The sequence below is a fragment of the Lissotriton helveticus genome, chromosome 5_1, assembly GCF_964261635.1.
Source record: "Lissotriton helveticus chromosome 5_1, aLisHel1.1, whole genome shotgun sequence".
Lineage (NCBI taxonomy): Eukaryota > Metazoa > Chordata > Amphibia > Caudata > Salamandridae > Lissotriton > Lissotriton helveticus.
This window is the reverse complement of record NC_136065.1, coordinates 130,700,838-130,722,779: the sequence shown is the minus strand read 5'-3', so window position 1 is coordinate 130,722,779 and position 21,942 is coordinate 130,700,838. Positions and strand designations below refer to the sequence as shown.

Here is a 21,942-nt window from a genome sequence, read left to right as displayed (position 1 = left end):
ATTACACTGCACTCAATGCAACATACACTCCAAACAATACCACTCAGTGCCACATAATTACACGCCACACAATTACACTACTGAATACAACATGCACTCACACAATACCACTCAGTGCCACATAATTATATGCTACATAATTACACTGCGCTGAACGCAACATACACTCCAAATACCACTCAGTGCCACATAATTACACACCACATAATTACACTGTACTCAATGCAACATACACTCCAAATACCACTCAGTGTCACATAATTACATGCCACATAATTACACTGCACTCAATGCAACATAGACACCAAATACCACTCAGTGCCACATAGTTATATACAACGTATTTACACGGCACTCAATGCAACATACACTCCAAATACCACTCAGTGCCACATAATTACACACCACATAATTTCACTCTACTGAATACAACATGCACTCCACACAATACCACTCAGTGCCACATAATTGTATGCTACATAATTACACTGTACTCAATGCAACATAGACTCCAAATACCACTCAGTGTCACATAATTACACACCACATAATTACACTGCACTCAATGCAACATACACTCCAAATACCTCTCAGTGCCACATAATTCCACGCCACATAATTACACTGCACTCAATGCAACATACACTCCAAATACCACTCAGTGCCACATAGTTATATGCAACATATTTACACTGCACTCAATGCAACATACATTCCAAATACCACTCATTGCCACATAATTACACACCACATAATTACACTACTGAATGCAACACCAACTCCACACAATACCACTCAGTGCCACATAATTATATGCTACATAATTACACTGCACTCAATGCAACATACACTCCAAACAATACCACTCAGTGCCACATAATTACACGCCACACAATTACACTCTACTGAATACAACATGCACTCCACACAATACCACTCAGTGCCACATAATTGTATGCTACGTAATTACACTGCTCTCAATGCAACATACACTCCAAATACCACTCAGTGCCACATAATTACACGCCACATAATTACACTGCACTCAATGCAACATATACTCCAAATACCACTCAGTGCGACGTAGTTACACGCCACATAATTACACTGCACTCAATGCAACATACACTCCAAACAATACCACTCAGTGCCACATAGTTACACGCCACAATATTACACTCAACTGAATACAATATACACTCCACACAATACCACTCAGTGCCACATAATTATATGCTACATAATTACACTGCGCTCAACGCACCATACACTCCAAATACCACTCAGTGCCACATAATTACACGCCACATAATTACACTGCTCTCAACGCAACATACACTCCAAATACCAGTGCCACATAATTACACGCCACATAATTACACTGCACTCAATGCAACATACACTCCAAATACCACTCAGTGCCACATAATTACACGCCACACAATTACACTCTACTGAATACAACATACACTCCACACAATACCACTAAATGCCACATAATTATATGCTACATAATTACACTGCGCTCAATGCAACATACACTCCAAATACCACTCAGTGCCACATAATTAAACGCCACATAATTACACTGCATTCAATGCAACATACACTCCAAATACCACTCATTGCCACATAATTACTAGCCACATAATTACACTGCACCCAATGCAACCTTCACTCCATATACCACTCAGTACCAAATAATTACACACCACATAATTACCCTGCACTCAATGCAACATACACTGTAAATACCACTCAGTGCAACATATTTACACACCACATAATTACACTGCACTCAATACAACATAGACTCCAAATACCACTGAGTGCCACACAATTTCACACCACATAATTACACTGCACTCAATGCAACATCCACTAAAAAATACCACTCAGTGCCACATAATTACACACCACATAACTACACAGCTCTCAATGCAACATACATTCCATTTACCACTCAGTGCCACATAGTTATATGCAACATATTTACACTGCACTCAATGCAACATACACTCCAAATACCACTCAGTGCCACATAATTACACACCACATAATTACACTCTAATGAATGCAACACACACTCCAAACGATACCACTCAGCACCACATAATTACACGCCACACAATTACACTCTACTGAATACAACATGCACTCACACAATACCACTCAGTGCCACATAATTATATGCTACATAATTACACTGCGCTGAACGCAACATACACTCCAAATACCACTCAGTGCCACATAATTACACACCACATAATTACACTGTACTCATTGCAACATACACTCCAAATACCACTCAGTGTCACATAATTACATGCCACATAATTACACTGCACTCAATGCAACATAGACACCAAATACCACTCAGTGCCACATAGTTATATACAACGTATTTACACTGCACTCAATGCAACATACACTCCAAATACCACTCAGTGCCACATAATTACACACCACATAATTACACTCTACTGAATACAACATGCACTCCACACAATACCACTCAGTGCACATAATTGTATGCTACATAATTACACTGCGCTCAATGCAACATACACTCCAAATACCACTCATTGCCACATAATTACACGCCAGATAATTACACTGCACTCAATGCAACATATACTCCAAATACCACTCGGTGCGACATAGTTACACGTCACATAATTACACTGCACTCAATGCAACATACACTCCAAACAATACCACTCAGTGCCACATAGTTACACGCCACACAATTACACTCAACTGAATACAACATACACTGCACACAATACCACTCAGTGCCACATAATTATATGCTACATAATTACACTGCGCTCAACGCAACATACACTCCAAATACCACTCAGTGCCACATAATTACACGCCTCATAATTACACTGCACTCAACGCAACATATACTCCAAATACCACTCAGTGCCACATAAATACACGCCACATAATTACACTGCACTCAATGCAACATACACTGTAAATACCACTCAGTGCAACATATTTACACACCACATAATTACACTGCACTCAATACAACATAGATTCCAAATACCACTGAGTGCCACACAATTACACACCACATAATTACACTGCGCTCAATGCAACATACACTCTAAATACCACTCAGTGCCACATAATTACACGGCACATAATTACACTGCACTCAACGCAACATACACTCCAAATACCACTCAGTGCCACATAATTACACGCCACATAATTACACTGCACTCAATGCAACATACACTCCAAATACCACTCACTGCCACATAATTACACGCCACACAATTACACTCTACTGAATACAACATACACTCCACACAATACCACTAAATGCCACATAATTATATGCTACATAATTACACTGCGCTCAACGCAACATACACTCCAAATACCACTCAGTGCCACATAATTAAACGCCACATAATTACACTGCACTCAATGCAACATACACTCCAAATACCACTCAATGCCACATAATTACTAGCCACATAATTACACTGCACTAAATGCAACCTTCACTCCATATACCACTCAGTGCCACATAATTACATGCCACATAATTACCCTGCACTCAATGCAACATACACTGTAAATACCACTCAGTGCAACATATTTACACACCACATAATTACACTGCACTCAATACAACATACACTCCAACTACCACTGAGTGCCACACAATTACACGCCACATAATTACACTGCACTCAATGCAACATACACTATAAAATCCCACTCAGTGCCACATAATTACACACCACATAACTACACAGCTCTCAATGCAACATACATTCCATTTACCACTCAGTGCCACATAATTACACGCCACATAATTACACTCTAATGAATGCAACACACACTCCAAACGATACCACTCAGTGCTACATAATTATATGCTACATAATTACACTGCACTCAATGCAACATACACTCCAAACAATACCACTCAGTGCCACATAATTACACGCCACACAATTACACTCTAATGAATGCAACACACACTCCAAACAATACCACTCAGTGCCACATAATTATATGCTACATAATTACTCTGCACTCAATGCAACACACACTCCAAACAATACCACTCAGTGCCACATAATTACACGCCACACAATTACACTCTACTGAATACAACATGCACTCACACAATACCACTCAGTGCCACATAATTATATGCTACATAATTACACTGCGCTGAACGCAACATACACTCCAAATACCACTCAGTGCCACATAATTACACACCACATAATTACACTGTACTCAATGCAACATACACTCCAAATACCACTCAGTGTCACATAATTACACGCCACATAATTACACTGCACTCAATGCAACATAGACACCAAATACCACTCAGTGCCACATAGTTATATACAACATATGTACACTGCACTCAATGCAACATACACTCCAAATACCACTCAGTGCCACATAATTACACACCACATAATTACACTCTACTGAATACAACATGCACTCCACACAATACCACTCAGTGCACATAATTATATGCTACATAATTACACTGCGCTCAATGCAATGTACACTCCAAATACCACTCAGTGCCACATAATTACACGCCACATATTTACACTGCACTCAATGCAACATATACTCCAAATACCACTCAGTGCTACATAATTACACGCCACCTAATTACACTGCACTCAATGTAACATAGACTCCATAAACCACTCAGTGCCACATAATTACATGCCACATAATTACACTGCACTCAATGCAACATACACTTCCCATATTACCACTCAGTGCCACATAATTATATGCCACATAATTACACTGCACTCAATGCAACGTAAATACACTCCACATAATACCACTCAGTGCCATATTATTACACACCTCATACTTACACTCTACTCAATGCAACATAAATACGCTCCACATATTACCACACAGTGCCACATACTTATATGCTACATAATTACACTGCACTCAATGCAACAGACACTCCAAATACCACTCAATGCCACATATTACACGCCACATGACACTAATGAATGCAACATACACTCCACACAATACCACTCAGTGCCACATAATTATGTTACATAATTACACTGCACTCCATGCAACATACACTCCAAATACCATTCAGTGCCCCATAATTACACTCTTCTGAATGCAACATACACTCCACTCAATACCACTCAGTGCCACATAATTATATGCTACACAATTACACTGCACTTAATGCAAAATGCGCTCCACATCCACACCATGACACACTTTTACTAAGCATAATTTCACAGAACACCACAGTTCCAGGCCACATAATTCAACTCCACACATTTCCAATACACACCTCATAATTACACACCAAACAACATTTTTCTACTCCAAAACTCCACAATCCACAACGTACCTCCAATCCACACCATATAGTGTCACCATATGACCAGAAAACATCATTCACCACCACCACTTTGCATCAGCGCACCACCTAAGCATCACGTCAGTCTGCCCTTGGAATCTGGCATCTGAAGATTCTCCCCTAGTGTCTGTCCGCTGCTCGTGTTCTAATTAAATTACTGTTTTCAAACATCCACTCCCCCGTTATTTATGTCCCGCTCCCTCATAACAAATTATAACAAACCTGCATGAGAACAGGCAAGAAGTAGTTGCCAGCAGTGCAAGCACAAAAAAAGTAGAAGACAATTTTTGTGTTAAAAAATTTTTTTAATCAGGTTTTTCAGTTGCATATAATGTTGCCTTTGTTTGTATAAAAGTAACAAAAATGCTTAACACTTTCTATTATAAGTTTTCAACATAATGCACAGCAGCCACAATGCTCCTCAACACAGCCAAAAGTTCTGGCTAAACACATAAGGTCCCAAAGGCGAGACCTATTGGCTATGCCACACACACAACCACACACACACACTACCACACACACACACACACACTACCACACACACACACACATCATACACACAACCACACACAACCACACACATACTATCACACACATACAACCACACACACAACCACACACAACCACACACACAACCACACACACATAACCACAAGCACACACACACAACCACACACACAACCACACACAACCACATACACACACACAACCACACACACAACCACACACAACCACACACACAACCACAAGCACACACACACAACCACACACAACCACACACACAACCACACACAACCACACACACACACACAACCATACACACACACAAACAGACACACCCAACCACACACACAACCACACACACACACACAACCACACACACAAACACAAACATAACACACACAACCACACACACACACAACCTCGCACACAACCACACACACAACCACACACACAATCACGCACACAACCACACACACACACACAACCACACACACACAACCACAGCATCAGTGCACACTTACACAGACACCATCAGTCATCAGTGCACGCTTTCACTGGGCACAAACACCACCAGCCGTCAGTGCACGCTTTCACCAGGCACAAACACCACCAGCCGTCAGTGCACGCTTCCACCAGGCACACACCACCAGATGTCAGTGCACGCTTTCTCCAGGCACACACACACCACCAGCCGTCAGTGCACGCTTTCACCAGGCACACACACACCATCAGCCGTCAGTGCCTGCTTTCACCAGGCACACACCACCAGCCGTCAGTGCACGCTTTAACCAGGCACACACACCACCAGCCGTCAGTGCACGCTTCCACCAGGCACACACACCACCAGGCAGCAGTGCAAACTTCCACCAGGCACACACACCACCAGCCATCATTGCAGAATTTTCTACAGGCACACACACCACCAGCCATCAGTGCACACATCAATTGGTAACGCATCCACAAATAACTATTGTAGCAATCGCAGTATGGCGCACTTTACTCTTAAACATATTCATCTAAAGCGCAGCATGCCACCATTGCTACAAAAACAAATACAGATTTGTTTGGCCTACAATTTATAGACTTTTGTTGCAATTGGTGTTGCAATATTTAGCAATGCCAATAGCTCAAACTTAATTAATGCGAGACCTATTGCATTGCAAATGCTTGTTCCTAAATGGAAGAACTTCTGCTGATAGAGACGACTCCTCATTGGATCTGCCTAGATGCGGAAATAACTCTTCCAGAATGGAGGATGACTGACTAGCCTCCTTGACTGGCAGGGTTACTTCAAGTAAGACTGCCATGATGTAGGTGTAGTATTATAGAGTGTCCTGAAAGTGCTGGGAAACATTCCTCACTGACAATGTACGTGTTATATCCTGATTTATGTGTAATGCATTCTCTCCCTTGTTTTGCTTATACTTGCTGCTCAGCCAGTGTGTGTGATGCCTGGAATATTGGTGAGAGCCTGGCTTGGGAGAGTGCCAGTTGGAGAGAGCGGGCTGAGCAGTAGCATGCTGCCCCTGGTGGGGGTATGCTTAGGCATATAGATGTAACTGGTAATCAGTACCTAAGAGTTTTCTTGTTGAATCAGCCTTCATCTTATAACCTATGTGGCCAACCTACCAAGGAGTTATCTTTATTTGCAACAGTACTCTGTTTGAGTAGGTTTCCAGTGCCGACATTAGTTGTTTGAGATTCCTCCATCCTACATGAATATTGACAGAAATTCCATCCGTCCCCTTCAAACAATGGTGCCTCTCGTGGCAGATACAAGCACTTTCCGCAGTGGTGCTGCACTGGCAGATAGTTCTAAATATGGCAGGTTTTCCAACCCCTGCTTGCTGGCAAATGGGAATCCGCGTCAATGGCAGATGGAAATCAGACCTTAAATCCATACAATATTCTTTTCCAAATACTCATAAGCCGCTTTTCGGTTCAAAGCTCCTTAGAGATTTGAATACTGCAACAATTTAAAATAAAACTTTCTCTCCGGTTGCTGAATATGGTTATTAATGTTAATACCTGGGGGCATATTATCAAGTAAGGGCGTTACATTATCGCCGCTTTTATCGGCAGTTTCCTGCCGATAAAAGCGGCGATAATGTAACGCCCTTACTTGATAATATGCCCCCTGGTCTTTTAAATGAATGAGTTATAGTGTGTATTAAAAGTCTCTACAGATTGTTTACTTTTAGCTGACCGGAACATTCAGCTCAAATATTTACACATATTATAAATGACTCCAAGGCCTGTGGTGGGGTTATTGCAGGGTCGCCGGGGAACACCCGTGACATATACCCCTACCAGTAGTACCCGATACCACCAGCTTTCAGATGAATCCTCACCAAGGCCTCGTGCTTTATGGATACAAAGCATCCATCATTCTGGTACGCGGACATCAGTGGGAACCAGCGAGGAAACAATGGGGACTCACTCCTTGGCATGGTGACTGATGTCCTTGTGGTAATTTAGAGGTTTGCCATGGATGCACCGGCGACCTCCGAGGTACCTCCTCTGCAGTGCTGATGCTTCAATCTGCTTTCATGTATGGTTATCTACCCCAAAGGATTGGATTGCAATCGCAGTGAATTCTAATAAAAGGTGGAGCTTAAAATTTTTGCCATATAGAATATTTAACAGTATCCGTTCCAGTCCGGGATAATGTGAGATTTATTTAATAATTTGTTGTGCATTCAAGATTGGCATTTAATGGCATTAACGTTTATGGTCTTATTGTATTTTTTTCTACCCATATAATTCAAGACACTTCCGTTATTATTTGGTAGTAAGTGTTAAACCAAGAAGACTTAAAAAATATTTATTTGCGAATTTATTGGAATACACTGTACATTTAGAAGGACTGGCAGGGATATGTTTTTGGATTCCCGGGCCGGTCAATATAATATCTATTAATCTTTTATGTTCTGTTTATAGGGTTTCATAATTTTTACAATGCATTGTTATAGCAATTATTAAATTGGAAATGTTTTCCATTCCATTAACACTGTCTTGCCCTAGGATCGGGAACCATTAATAGAAATGGGGTAGCCCAGTAGGTCCAGGACCTGGGTATTTCGCAGTATTAAACAACAGTGGTCCTAGGGACTAATATTTTCTTTTGATGTCACATTAAGTCAACATTTTGTAATTCACATGATGAATTAATCTCTCAAAGCAACCAACCCAAACAAAAACCGTATCAGTGGTTATTTATTTGTTTATCTACCACTTATACACAATATAAATGTTTTGTATATACAAGACAAATGTTTTCGGCTCGAGTAAGAAGACGCGTAGTGACTAAACAAGACAACGTTTTAGTCAGCTCCCCTGTGAGAAGTGATTGACGACTTGTGAGAAGACTAACAAACAACCTCGCTGTGTTCGGTGGGAGTATTAATACATATCCATCTCCTCTTGAAGCAGGTGCTACCTATAATTTCGGCATTATTAAAAAATGGAGTAGAAAGACAGGAATGACGCAGTTTTATCATCTCTGATCCTTCCTGAGGGCTCATAACCACGCAGGAGGACGGTTTTCATTGATTGAATTTATAAAAAGAATAATCATCAGAGAAACATCCATCAACGTCAGGGGTCACTCCAAAAGATATAAGGTTGCCCGTTGTAGTCCTGATGAAGACTTGCCCGGCCCAGGCTTAATCCACCGTGTGGCCAAAAGTCGAGTTGAAACGTCGACGCTTAAAAAAACCCTTGACCTGGACCAATATCATTTTTCCCCCCTTTTCTTGTGCATTTGATTCACCAATTATACAGGTTTTGAAAAATTGAAAAATATATTGCTGAATTATTTTAGGGTCAGGTCTCAATGTTAGGATGATTATTGATCCTCTTGTTGAATTGTTGGATTGGTTTTTATGTCACGCTCTTTGAAAATTTCCCCCTTTTTTCTTCATCACTAAATCCTTTCCTTTTTTGCACGCTCCCTTTGGGGCAACCAGTATGACCTTGTATTATACACAAAAACATTTGTCTAGGATCGGGAGGCAGCTCCACATAACACAGGAGATTTTATTAAAAGGCTGACCTTTAAATGAGATGAAAACGCAGCTACTGCCGCAATATAACAAGTAGAGGAGACATCCCGTAAAACTGCATTAGAAGGAGAGACCAAATTAGGATGGTTATGCACTTTTCATTCAAAGTACCTGAAAAGGATCCAAGCTCATATGCTGCTGGTAGGCAGTGTAGCTGTGTCCAGATGAGCAGATTATAGAATTTGTCATTTCTTTGCATAAGGACCCATGATCATGTTCTTAAAACCAAGTCATGATTTAAGGCTATCCACAATGAGTATGCATAATGCCAATTTCATGAAATGAATTAATTGGAGCTCTTTACAGGTCTGTTAGCCATTCTAAAAAACAGAATGGATTTTGCCATTTGATGGCTCCACAAGCCATGGCTTACTAAGCATGTTAGTGCAGGTGGGCTTTTGTGAAGGGTTAAGCATGGTTCCTTGTATTTTCTCCCCACCCGATAGAGGTATCCCAGTGCCCTCCCTACCCAGCTCATCAACAACTATGGAAGTGAATCTGCCTGTAAACCGGATGGCAGTAATAGTTTAATCCTTCCGCCACACGCCATCTTTGCATTTGCAAGATTTAGGATCACACTAGCGTTCACTAGAACAACGCAATGGTTTTAAGTGCTAGAGCAATCCCCATGCACTAAAACATGGCACGTATGCCTGCCTTTTATTGTAAGTTTTCCCCGCCAGTAGGTGGCACTGTAAGTCTAATGTCTTATCTCACATTAGGGAACTGCTGGCACTGATCCCACATGCTCTTTCCTTTACTCATCAGAGGAGCAGCAGTTGGAGTCGGAAAGACCTTCTGCGAACATTTAACTGTTTTCACTCCTAATAATTTTGTGTTTTTCACTACTGTCATGTCTGAAGAGACTGTATTTTTTTAACACATTGTCTTTGTAGAATTTTGAAAGATGGGCATCAGCCCAGCCGCGGCCCATGCAGATAAGAGCGGTGGGGCGGTCTGGCCGGGTTGGGGGGGATTCGACAGACGACCCCAATGGAAAATTAAATAAATAATACATTTTCCCTCGTCGCCATCTGTCAAAATCCACCCCACTGCTCTTACCTGCATGGGCCGCGGCTGTAACCTCCATCATGGCAGGAGCTGTTGATTAGTGGTTTAAGTACAATATCTGAAGATAGACTTGTAAGTTCAATGATTCACTGTGTGATCGTGGGCAAATAACTTAAGATCATTATACTCCAGTTTCCTCATGTACATCAATAGCAAGAGGTGAATTGAAAAGAAAACGTACACTTAACCAAGGCACAGGTGCTTCCTAAAGATGGGTAGGCCTGTAGTAGTGATTCAGGATAGGGGAACGTTTTGGCAAAATGTGGAATATGTCCAATTCAAGAGGTTCCGCATAACAGACATTTCTACAAAATGCTTTTTATTCTGAGTTCCTAATTCCGAGCCTACGCTGCCTGCTGTGGGGCCCTTGTGCATTGTTTCAGCTAACCCAATTGCTCAGCTCCTATTGGCCCAGAATTGACTGACCCAACACCAACCAATCTGTCTGGCTGAAGAACCATCACTTCTGAAAGATGATTAGGTGGGTGTGGGCAGGAACTTCCCTGTGTTAGGAAAGTCGTTTAAACCTAATTTTCTGCTTAGCCTTAAATGCTTAATTTGAGCAGGTGTTTTCCAGTGCTCACCACTGGCACTTAATTGGTTTCCGGTGCTGGGCACTTAATTATCATCACCACACTTGTGACACTCTACCACATGATGGCCCTGCATATCTAATTTAGAGATGAGCACAACAATGTTTTTTATGAATACAATATACATTGAAAAAATACTAATACCTGCTTTCCCAGCCATTCCTTTGTCTTTGGGGACCTGGAATAGTCTAAACTGTCTCACTTACAGGCGAGAGAGATGGTTAGTAGCTGGTTTGGTACCGACATTGGCAGCGATGATGGGGCAATGGGTGGTGCAAGCTGTAGACTTTATACTTGCTTTTGACCCTCTAGAGCCCCCCATTGCCTTTTGGCTAGGTTTGTACTATAGACATACAATATACAAATACAACATATCCGTTCACCTATGCAAACACCCCTTAGAAGTACACATTCCCATTCTGGTGAGACTTTCAAAATGCACTTGTTTTATTTCAATTTTTTTAACGTGATTACAGTGGTATACCTCTGTATTGTGTAATTTATTAAAAAGTGGAAAGGTTCGTGCACTTGCACTGAATATTTTGGGAGATGTGCTATCTAAATGCAGCTCTGTTGAATTGGACCCTGCTCGCTACTAAATTACTTATTCTGTGTTTTTTACAGGGCCATTATGGAAAGAAAGCTGGCTGCCTCTGTTAATATTATGGCAAAGTCCAACTCTCTGTAAGTAATAATTAACATGTGTTTAAATGATTGGCCAACCTGTGGGGGAGGAAAGTTTGGGCCTTGTACTATTGAGCCAGTGAAAAGGAGCCCGGGGCGCGTGGCACCTTGGCATCCATCGAAGAAGTGTTCTGCTTCACCAGTGGGACTCAGGACAGCACGGGGGCTCATGGAACGTATGCATTCCCGGGTATGGTGGCAGACATAGGCTCAATATTTGTCACATTTAACTTGTATGAGTTTTCCACTCCTTCCATCTCCCTATACAACAAACAATCGAGCTCCAATAACTCATAAAATTATGCAAAATATACAGTCCTGGTGTCAAATATCTTGTTTTTTGGCATTGAGAGGAGAATGTTTAGAAAATAAGTGGCTCTTTGAAGAACCTCTGTTGTTAAAAAGAGACTGATTTTAAAATTTATGAAGTATTGAAGTACAATTGTTTCTCATTTGAGTGCAAACTCACCATATAAATTAGTCATTGATTCCTCGAAACCCTAACAGATCGTACCCTTAAGCAGGTGTACTTGCACCATTAGTCTCTTGCTAAATGGAAACGTTTGTGTGCAGGTGGAGATTATCCCCAGCTGCCACTTGTAAATTAACCCCTTCTAAAACTTCCCTGACCAGACATGCTCTCTTTATTAATGGGTGTAATATTGGGCTGCTTTACAGTTTTACAGAGATGCTTAACCTACTAATGACAGTGCTGAGATCTTTAGGGACCAATGCACCTGTCCGCATCAGAAGGTAATCAGATTAAAATTGATGTGTTGAAGTATAGACTCATATTAGTGTTTAACTCAGATTAGACAAAACATGACTCTTGGAAAATACTGAGTTCTTGGGTACTAAAATACAAATGAGGCACACAGAAGTGATCAGACACCTCTGTCTAGTTTCATGGAAGTAACTCAGGGCACAATGAATGTGATGACCCACGTAGCTCGTAGCTAATCAATATCTGTCCCAGATGAGTAAATATTAAACAGAGCAATTGATTCCTGTTGTACTGCACTTGCACACAGTTTGTTTTGCCTGGGCACCTGCTGCACAGCTTCAGATTCACCTTGAAAGCAGGCATCAGTTTGGAACTGTTTAGTCTGGCTTTTAGTTAAACAGAAGAACACAAGCTAGAGGTACAGTCCACCATACAGGAATCAACGTGTGAGGGCAAAGCAACCTTGATCATGTTAGTGCGATTGTCAGCGGTGTTTTGCTCCCAAACCTTAGTGGATGTCCCTTCTGCCGGCCCTACACTCTTTTCTGCCTCATGGAAAACCCTTGTTGTAGGCCAAGTCTGCCATCGTAACTATGGCATTTCAGGGCAGAGAGAGTCCTTAAATATCACTATGCACTGCAAGAAAACTCCCAGTGCATGGGGGACATTTGTTGTGCCCTCCCTGAGAGTGAACCCAACCTTTGCGGGTATGATCTTCCTGGATACCATAAGTAATGATTGTCTTGCCATTACAGCACAGCTAACCTATCGCCATGGTATTGACCCTGCTAACCTGAAAGAAGCTCCCACCATGGACGAGGGAGCTGTTTTTGGGGTGAAAAGTTCACAGACATCTTTAGATTAGGTGACCTGGTAGCCGCTAACATGGCAGAGGTGATTCTGCCACTAGAGCGGCATTCTTGTGTAGCCCATTACCTACAACAGCATTATGGCGACCTGGCTTCCAAACTCTTAGTGAGGCTCTAAGAGACAACAACTAATGAATTGGAAAGAACCACTAGTGCTAGTGACACACATTGCAGCAAACTAGTAAACGGGTAAATATCATATGTTACTGACCCTTAGGTTTTACTGCCATCCACTGATCACAAACAGCAAAATCTCAGTCACCAATTAAGCAATATTATCTAAGGGCGACTACAGTCCCTGGAAGTTCTTGTTTGGGGTGGAGCTATAGGGTCCACAGGTGAAGCTTTGGCCCCCAACTCCACCCCAGTCATGTTACTTGGGAAAGCCCTACCTCTTGAATAACATTGCAATTGTCAATCAGACCCTTATAATTTGGTTGTATGTCGGAACCATGCATGCCTTTCCCACACATGCCGTCACATCGCATGCGTTACAATGAATGCATCTTTATCGCTCATTCCTTTACCACGTGTATCGTTACAACTACATGCCTTAGGTAAAGCATTGGACTTTGGTGTGGTATAATTTACTATTCCAACTCCAGTCTGCGAAACAGTTGGAAAAGCATAGGACTTCGAAGGCCAACACCGCTTTCTCTCAGGTATGTAGTTGTAACAATATGCGTGGTAAAGGAATGCATGGTAAAGACGCATTCGATGTAAGGCTTGCAATATAATGGCATGCATGATTCCTGCCACTTTGTAAATGCTGTTTCTCATGGTTTTACTACCAGTGGATTCCTCACCTTGTTAATATCCCCCTGCGTCAGCAACATTCGGAAATTCTTTTGTAGCTCCTCACGCTGACGTGGACGACGTCACAGAAGCACGGCATCGTGCGCGGCTCCGCTGACGTCACCGACTCCATAAAGGGCCTACATCGGCGTGATGACATCAGTTCCCTTTTTTCCGCGTCGTCGATGCTAACGGTTTCTTTAGGGATCCTCGGTAGCTCTATTCTTACTGTGTTACTATCGAGAGTTTTCAGTGTTTTCTTGTAACTTCTTCAAGATGTCGTCGAAGAAGACTGGATTCAAGCCCTGTGGAGAGTGCGGTAAAATGATGTCGATCACGGATCCGCATGAGGATTGCGTGTGGTGCTTGTCATCTGACCACGATGTCCAGGGTTGTCCAAGTTTCAGAAAAATTAACTCGAAGGATTTGCGGGAGAGAGAGGCTAAACTTCTATTTGCGAAGTTGAAGGGCAAGAATGAGAAGAAAAGATTGAAGTCTCGCTCTAGGCGTTCGAGGTCTCGCTCAAGGTCGAGGTCGGCTTCGAGGCCGGCTTCGGGGCATGCTTCTAGGTCAAAAAAGAAGCATAAGAAGAGGAAGCATGGGTCTCGGCGTCATTCGGAGAAGGAGTCGGACGCGAAGTCGAAGTCGCCGAAACGTCGACATCGGAAGGATTATATTTCTCCTTCACCTGCTGCATTGGATCCGGAAGGTGAGCAATCGCCTGTTGGTTCACCGGAGCAGTCACCACCTCGAGTATCGAATCCGTCTCCGACGTCGATTCATTCTCCAGTTCAGGAGGAGGAAGAGGTTCCCTCCCCTGAGGTTTCGTCGACTCCGGTTCCTTGTGCCGAAGAACAGGTTGAGCCGAATCCGGTGCCTCCTCAGGAGCAGCCGTGAGTCCGTACCCTCCATTTCCGTGCCCGGGAAAAGACCCTTTGCATTATTTAAATGTGATGTATGGGGTGTTCTCGAGAGCCATGTACCCCTCTGGAGCACCTGTCATGGGGTCGATGGCTTATAATCTTGGAGTTTCACAAACGTATGCTCTGGCTCCGTTCATGCCTTTCGTGCCGACTCCGGCTTGGCATCTCCCGGCGCCGCCAAGGTCTTCGACGCCGATACCTTCGTCACAGGCGCCAGTTCCTATTCGACCTCCTTGTTCACTACAGCCTGGTCCTTCGGCGCCGAGTTCGACGCCGGCAGCGGCTCCGTCGGAGTTGGTTGCGGATTCGCCGACGCCGATCCCGAAGGAGGGGTCGAGAAGGGAGGCTCAGCGGCTTCTGGAGGAACGGAGATACAGAGAGATGGAGATGGAAGAAGGCGAGTTGCAGGAATCTGAGGATTTCTTTGATGATCTGAGGGAAGCTAGTGGTTTGGAACTTTCTCCAGATTGGGAGTTATCTTCTGTTCCAGGTGCCCCTTCAAAAGATGTGGCTCCATAGCATGTGGTCATAAAAAAAGCAGCTGAACTTTTGAATTTAAATCTTCCCACTGCGGAATTTAAATCTAATATTTTAACAGAAGTTCTCCACTCTCCTTCTTCAGTGATAGAGCCTATGCTTCCTTTCAATGAGGCGTTGACAGAGCCAATCTTAGAAGTGTGGCGTAAGCCTCTTACAGCTCCAGCGGTTTCGAGAGCTGTTGCGAGGAGATATAGAGTGGCTCCTGGTGACCCGGACTTCTTATCTTCCCATCCTTTGCCCGAGAGCTTGGTGGTACAGGCAGCATGCTCCAAGAAATCTGCGGGTTCCTTTCCGCAAGTGCCTGGGGAGAAGGAGTCTAAGAAGCAAGATCAGTCGGCAAAGAAAATCTTTTCTTCAGCTAGCATGGCTCTTAAGTCAACGAATGACACTTTTCTCTTAGGACGTTACATCCATGCTTTGATGGACTCTGTAAAGCAATTAGCCCCTAAGATTCCGGAGGAGGGTAAGCAGAATTTTAATGAGGTACTTGTTGACACTCAGGCTGCTGCTCACCAAGTCATCCAGAGTGGTTTGGACACAGCTGACTCTGTGGCGAGAGTTATGGGCTCGTCTATTGCCACCAGGAGGACAGCCTGGCTGAAATCCTCTGAATTTTCTGCGGATGTTCAAGCTGCCTTGGTAGATCTGCCGTTTGATGGCTTGGACCTTTTTGGTAAAAAGGCGGATGCTGCACTGGAAAGGTTCAAAGATAGCAGGGCAACGGCTAGGTCTTTGGGTCTACAGTCCAGAGGAACTGTGAATAGAAGGTTCAGGGGGTTTGGAAGGTCCTCCTTTCGAGCCTACAAGCAGCCGCAACAGCAGCAGCAACAGCAAAATCCGCTGTACAAGTCGTACAGGGGTAAACAAAGAGCCGGTCCTCGAGGTTGTCAAGCTTCCTCTTCCTCCTCCTCCTCCTCTTCCTCCCACCCCCCACCAGCCTCAGCAAAGCAGCCCTAGATCTGCCATTCCGGATCATGTGGGTCCTGTAGGGGGTCGGCTTACCTATTTTCTGCGAGATTGGGAATCGGTCACATCGGACCTATGGGTTCTCAATCTCGTGGAAAATGGGTATGATTTTCCCTTTTGGGAATTCCCTCCGAATTACCCTCCTTGCCAAGGGTTTTGCTCAGAGTACCACCTGCTACTTCTGCAGGAGGAAGTCCTTGCGTTGTTAAGAAAGGGTGCGATAGAGGTGGTTCCGGAGCAGGAAAGGGGTCAGGGATGCTACTCCTGGTATTTCCTGATCCCCAAAAAGGATGGCAGACTTCGTCCAATCCTGGATCTCAGGGTTTTGAACCTCTTTTTGAAACAGGAGAAGTTCAAGATGCTCACCCTTGCGCAGGTTCTTCAGGCGCTGCTGGGAGAAGACTGGATGGTGTTGATCGACTTGCAGGATGCTTATTTTCACATTCCATCTTGAAGTCGCACAGGAAGTATCTCAGTTTTACGGTGGGTTCGCAGCATTACCAGTTTGCGGTCCTTCCGTTTGGTCTTACTACTGTGCCTCGAGTCTTCACCAAGGTGATGGCTGTGGTGGCAGCACATCTCAGAAGATTAGGGATACCAGTTTTCACTTATCTGGACGATTGGCTGATCAAGGCAGAATCTCCAGAGAAGGTGCACCATCATCTGCAAGTCACAAATCAGTTGTTATTTAGATTGGGTTTTTCGATAAATGTGCCCAAATCTCACCTGGTGCCCTCCCAGCGCAACCTGCTCATAGGTGCTGTACTGGATACAACTGTGTGTCGGGCATTCCCTCCTCCTCAAAGGATTCGCGGCATACAGGAAATGATTCCTTTATTTTACAATGGAGCGGTCGTTCCAGTCCTGAAGGTCCTCCGTCTGCTCGGTCTGATGGCTTCCTGCATTCTGTTGGTCAACCATGCACGCTGGCATAAGAGGGCACTCCAGTGGTGTCTCCGCAAGCAGTGGTATCAACACAACAGAGATCTCAGGGAGTCAGTGAGGATCTCCAGAGAAGCTGCAGCGGATCTGTCTTGGTGGAGCGTGGAGGGCAATCTGTCTCAAGGAAAGCCCTTTCATCTGCCTCCATCGGAGGCCACAGTGATAACGGATGCATCCTCCCTAGGGTCGGGTGCTCATCTGGGGGATCTGGAGATCAAGGGTCTTTGGTCTCCAGAGGAAAGGTTGCTTCACATCAACCTTTTAGAGTTGTGGGCGATACGTCTGGTGCTCAAGACCTTCCTCCCTTCCCTTCGCGGTCAGTCGGTGCAAGTCCTGACAGACAACACGACCGCGATGTGGTTTGTCAACAAGCAGGGAGGAGTGGGGTCGCAATGTCTCTGCAGAGAGGCTCTGCATCTCTGGTCCTGGGTCCAGGACCATCAGATTTGTCTGATGGCAAATCATCTGGCCAGAGTTCTGAACGTACGTGCAGACAGTCTCAGTCGGCAGTTCTCGGCCGACCATGAGTGGAGGCTTCATCCTGAGGTTCGTCACGTCTTTCGGAAGTGGGGAACTCCTTGGGTGGACCTGTTTGCCACTCACGAGAATGCTCACTGCTCGTTATTCTGCAGTCTCCAGTATCCGTTGCAGGGAGCTTTGGGGGACGCGTTTCAGTTGAGTTGGGACTCAAAACTCCTTTACGCGTTGCCTTCCATACCCTTGATTCCTCGGGTTCTGAGGAAGATTCGCCAAGACCGGGCCCAAGTCATATTTATCGCCCCGGATTGGCCAAGAAGGGTATGGTACACAGATCTTCTCCACCTCTCCTCGTGCCCGCCGCTCCTTCTCCCTCTCAGGGCAGATCTCCTCTCTCAGATGGAGGGGCAGGTTCTACACCCCCACCTCCAGACCTTACACCTTCATGCCTGGAGATTGAAAGGGGCAACCTGAATTCTTTTTCTCTCCCACATGATGTGGTGGATGTCATATTATTGGCTAGGCGTGATTCCACCAAGTCTATCTACTCTTATAGAAGGTCCAAATTTGTCTCTTGGTGTGATGAGAAGTCCATTGACCCTTTGAAGGCTCGATTGCCTGACATACTTCAGTTTGCACTTTCTTTGGCTCAGCAAGGGTTTACTGTAGCTACAGTCAAAGGTTATCTTTCGGCCTTGTCGGCATTTCTCTGTCTGCCGGATCAGCTGTCCTTATTTAAATCTCCTATTGTTTTAAGGTTTCTTAAAGACCTTCCAAATAAATTTCCTCCAACTCCCTTTATTGTGCCTCAGTGGGACTTGAATCTTGTGTTCACTTTCTTGATGGGTTCACCTTTTGAACCTTTGCACAAGTGTCCCTTGAGACTGGTATCTTTTAAAACGGTCTTCCTGGTTGCAATTACCTCGGCAAGGAGGGTAAGTGAGCTTCAAGCTCTTAGGGGCATATTACCAACCAATAGAGATAATTTTTGTCTCTAACTTGTTTAGAGAGAAAAATTATCGCCGCAAATCGGCGATTTTTATCGCAGATAAACCTTGCTATTAGCAAGGTTTATCGCAAATGCGATAAAAAATGCCCGCAATGCATGAATATCGCTGAAAAGTCAGCGATATTCATGCATTATCGAGCAAATGCTCTTAGCCATGTTATCCACCTCCCATTGGATAACATGGCTAAGAACTGCTCCTGGGCAAGTGTTAGCTTTTGGAGATATTCGCGCTTAGCGCGAATATCTCCAAAAGTTGGTAATAGGAGATAGCGATGTTAGCAACTGTTTTCAGTCGCTAACATCTTGGCACGCCCACTTTGCATGTCATTAGTGATAAATATCACTGACATGCAAAGCGGGGCCCAAGATGGTCACTATCTCCTATTAGCTGTCGCTAACTGGTGTTAGCGACAGCTTGGTAATAGGGAGATAATTTTATCTCCGCTTTCTTGGCTTTTAAAGCCAAAAAAGCGGAGATAAAGCCCCTTGATAATAGGCCCCTTAGTTCAAAGCCCCCATTCTTGACCATTCATGCTGAACAAATGGTTCTCAGGACCAGGGCTGCTTTTCTGCCTAAGGTGGTAACTCCTTTCCATCTGGGGCAGTCCATTACCCTCCCTACCTTCTATCCTCCCCCTCACCCTTCCAAGGAGGAGGAGAGACTTCACCGCTTGGACCTGAAGAGGGCGGTGAGCTTCTACCTGGACAGAACCAGAGAGTTCAGAGTGGATGACCAGCTCTTTGTGGGTTTTGTTGGAGCCAGAAGAGGCAAGGCGGTGCACAAGTGCACGCTGTCGAGATGGATTGTCTTGTGTAACAAGATATGCTACTCTCTGGCCGGTAAGGAACCTCCTGAAGGTTTAAGAGTTCATTCCACTAGAGCGAGGTCTGCTACATCTGCTTTGTCTAGGGGTGTACGTGTAGAGGACATTTGTAGAGCAGTGACTTGGGCCTCCCTCCACACTTTCGCGAAACATTACTGCTTAGATTCCGAAGTGAGGAGGAACGGCCACTTTGCGCGGTCTGTCCTGCAGGATTTCTTGGTATAGGAGAGTGGACACCCTCCTCCGGGAGTGGGGACTGCTGTGGGACTCTATTCACAAGGTGAGGAATCCACTGGCAGATGTATCCATCAGAAGAACAAGTTACTTACATTCGGTAACGCTCTTTCTGGTGGATACAGTATCTGCCTGTGTACTCCTCACATGCCCACCCGCCTCCCCGTTGTCCACTCTTCTATACTTGCATTAGTGACATTGTTTTAATGTATATATTTTATTGTGAAAGGAAATGTGTTGTTCAAATTGCTTGCCAGCATTGACCACACACAGTGTGTGTTTTACTTATTATTTGGTACTGTGTACTTTGTGTATACATATCTACTGTTGTTTGTCCGTCCGTGTGCCTCGAAGGCACAGAAAAAAGGGCGGAACTGATGTCATCACGCCGAAGTAGGCCCTTTATGGAGTCGGTGATGTCAGCGGAGCCGCGCGCGATGCCGTGCTTCTGTGACGTTGTCCAAGTCGGCGTGAAGAGCTACAAAAGAATTTCCGAATGCTGCTGACGCAGGGGGATATTCACAAGGTGAGGGGTCCACAGGCAGATACTGTATCCACCAGAAAAAGCATTACCGAAGGTAAGTAACTTGTTCATCCCTTAATATTTAAGGTGGAATTCACAAAATTGTTACATGATGTGTTTTCATGGGACTATTTAGGAAAAAGTTTACAAGAACCATACCTTGTTTTTTTTGGTGATTATTCACCACCATTTCTGTCCTAGTAAAATGCATTGTAGTGAATGACTAGCTTTGAGGGTCACAGAAATAGTTTTAGTCACAATATAACTCATCTGTTTGAGGTGTCATACTAATTTTAGTAATTAGGAGTTGTAAGGTGATATACCCTGCAAAAATGTCCATCCTCTGTGATGATTTAATGACCCTTGTGGCTGAGAAAAGAGTTTTCTCTCATGATTTTCTTATAGACTTTATAGAAGGTATCCCACAATCTAATATGAGAACACATTTTTTATAAATTCACAAATATCTTCCTCAGCCATGTGAGAAAATATTCTGACTTGTTGGGAAAATATGATCATCCCTAGTGTTCTACTGCAGCTCCAACAGAGCTTATGGAGGAGACTGCAGTCAATGAACATAATAAAAGGTTTCATTTTCTCACAAACATTATGCTTAGTGCCCTAGATAGCTAAAATGAGAATGCATTTCTAAATAATCAAATGTCTTCTCAATCCTCATCCATGTCAGAATAAAAGTCTGGCATGATGAGTGAAATATGTATTTCCATCTCTTAGAAGCAATCTGCCACTTGACTCCACAGTGATCAACTGTAGATCACCACAG

At 43.8% G+C, this 21,942-nt stretch overlaps 1 protein-coding gene across 1 annotated transcript in view; it reads left to right on the top strand.

Moving 5' to 3' along the window:
* The window catches only part of LOC144754260 (protein CutA homolog), a 286,931-nt gene that overhangs the window by 168,454 nt on the left and 96,535 nt on the right, over positions 1 to 21,942 (top strand). The window contains exon 3 of the mRNA XM_078641880.1: positions 12,273 to 12,332. Coding sequence (XP_078498006.1) covers positions 12,273 to 12,332 — 60 coding nt within the window. The remainder of the gene's footprint in view (positions 1 to 12,272; positions 12,333 to 21,942) is intronic.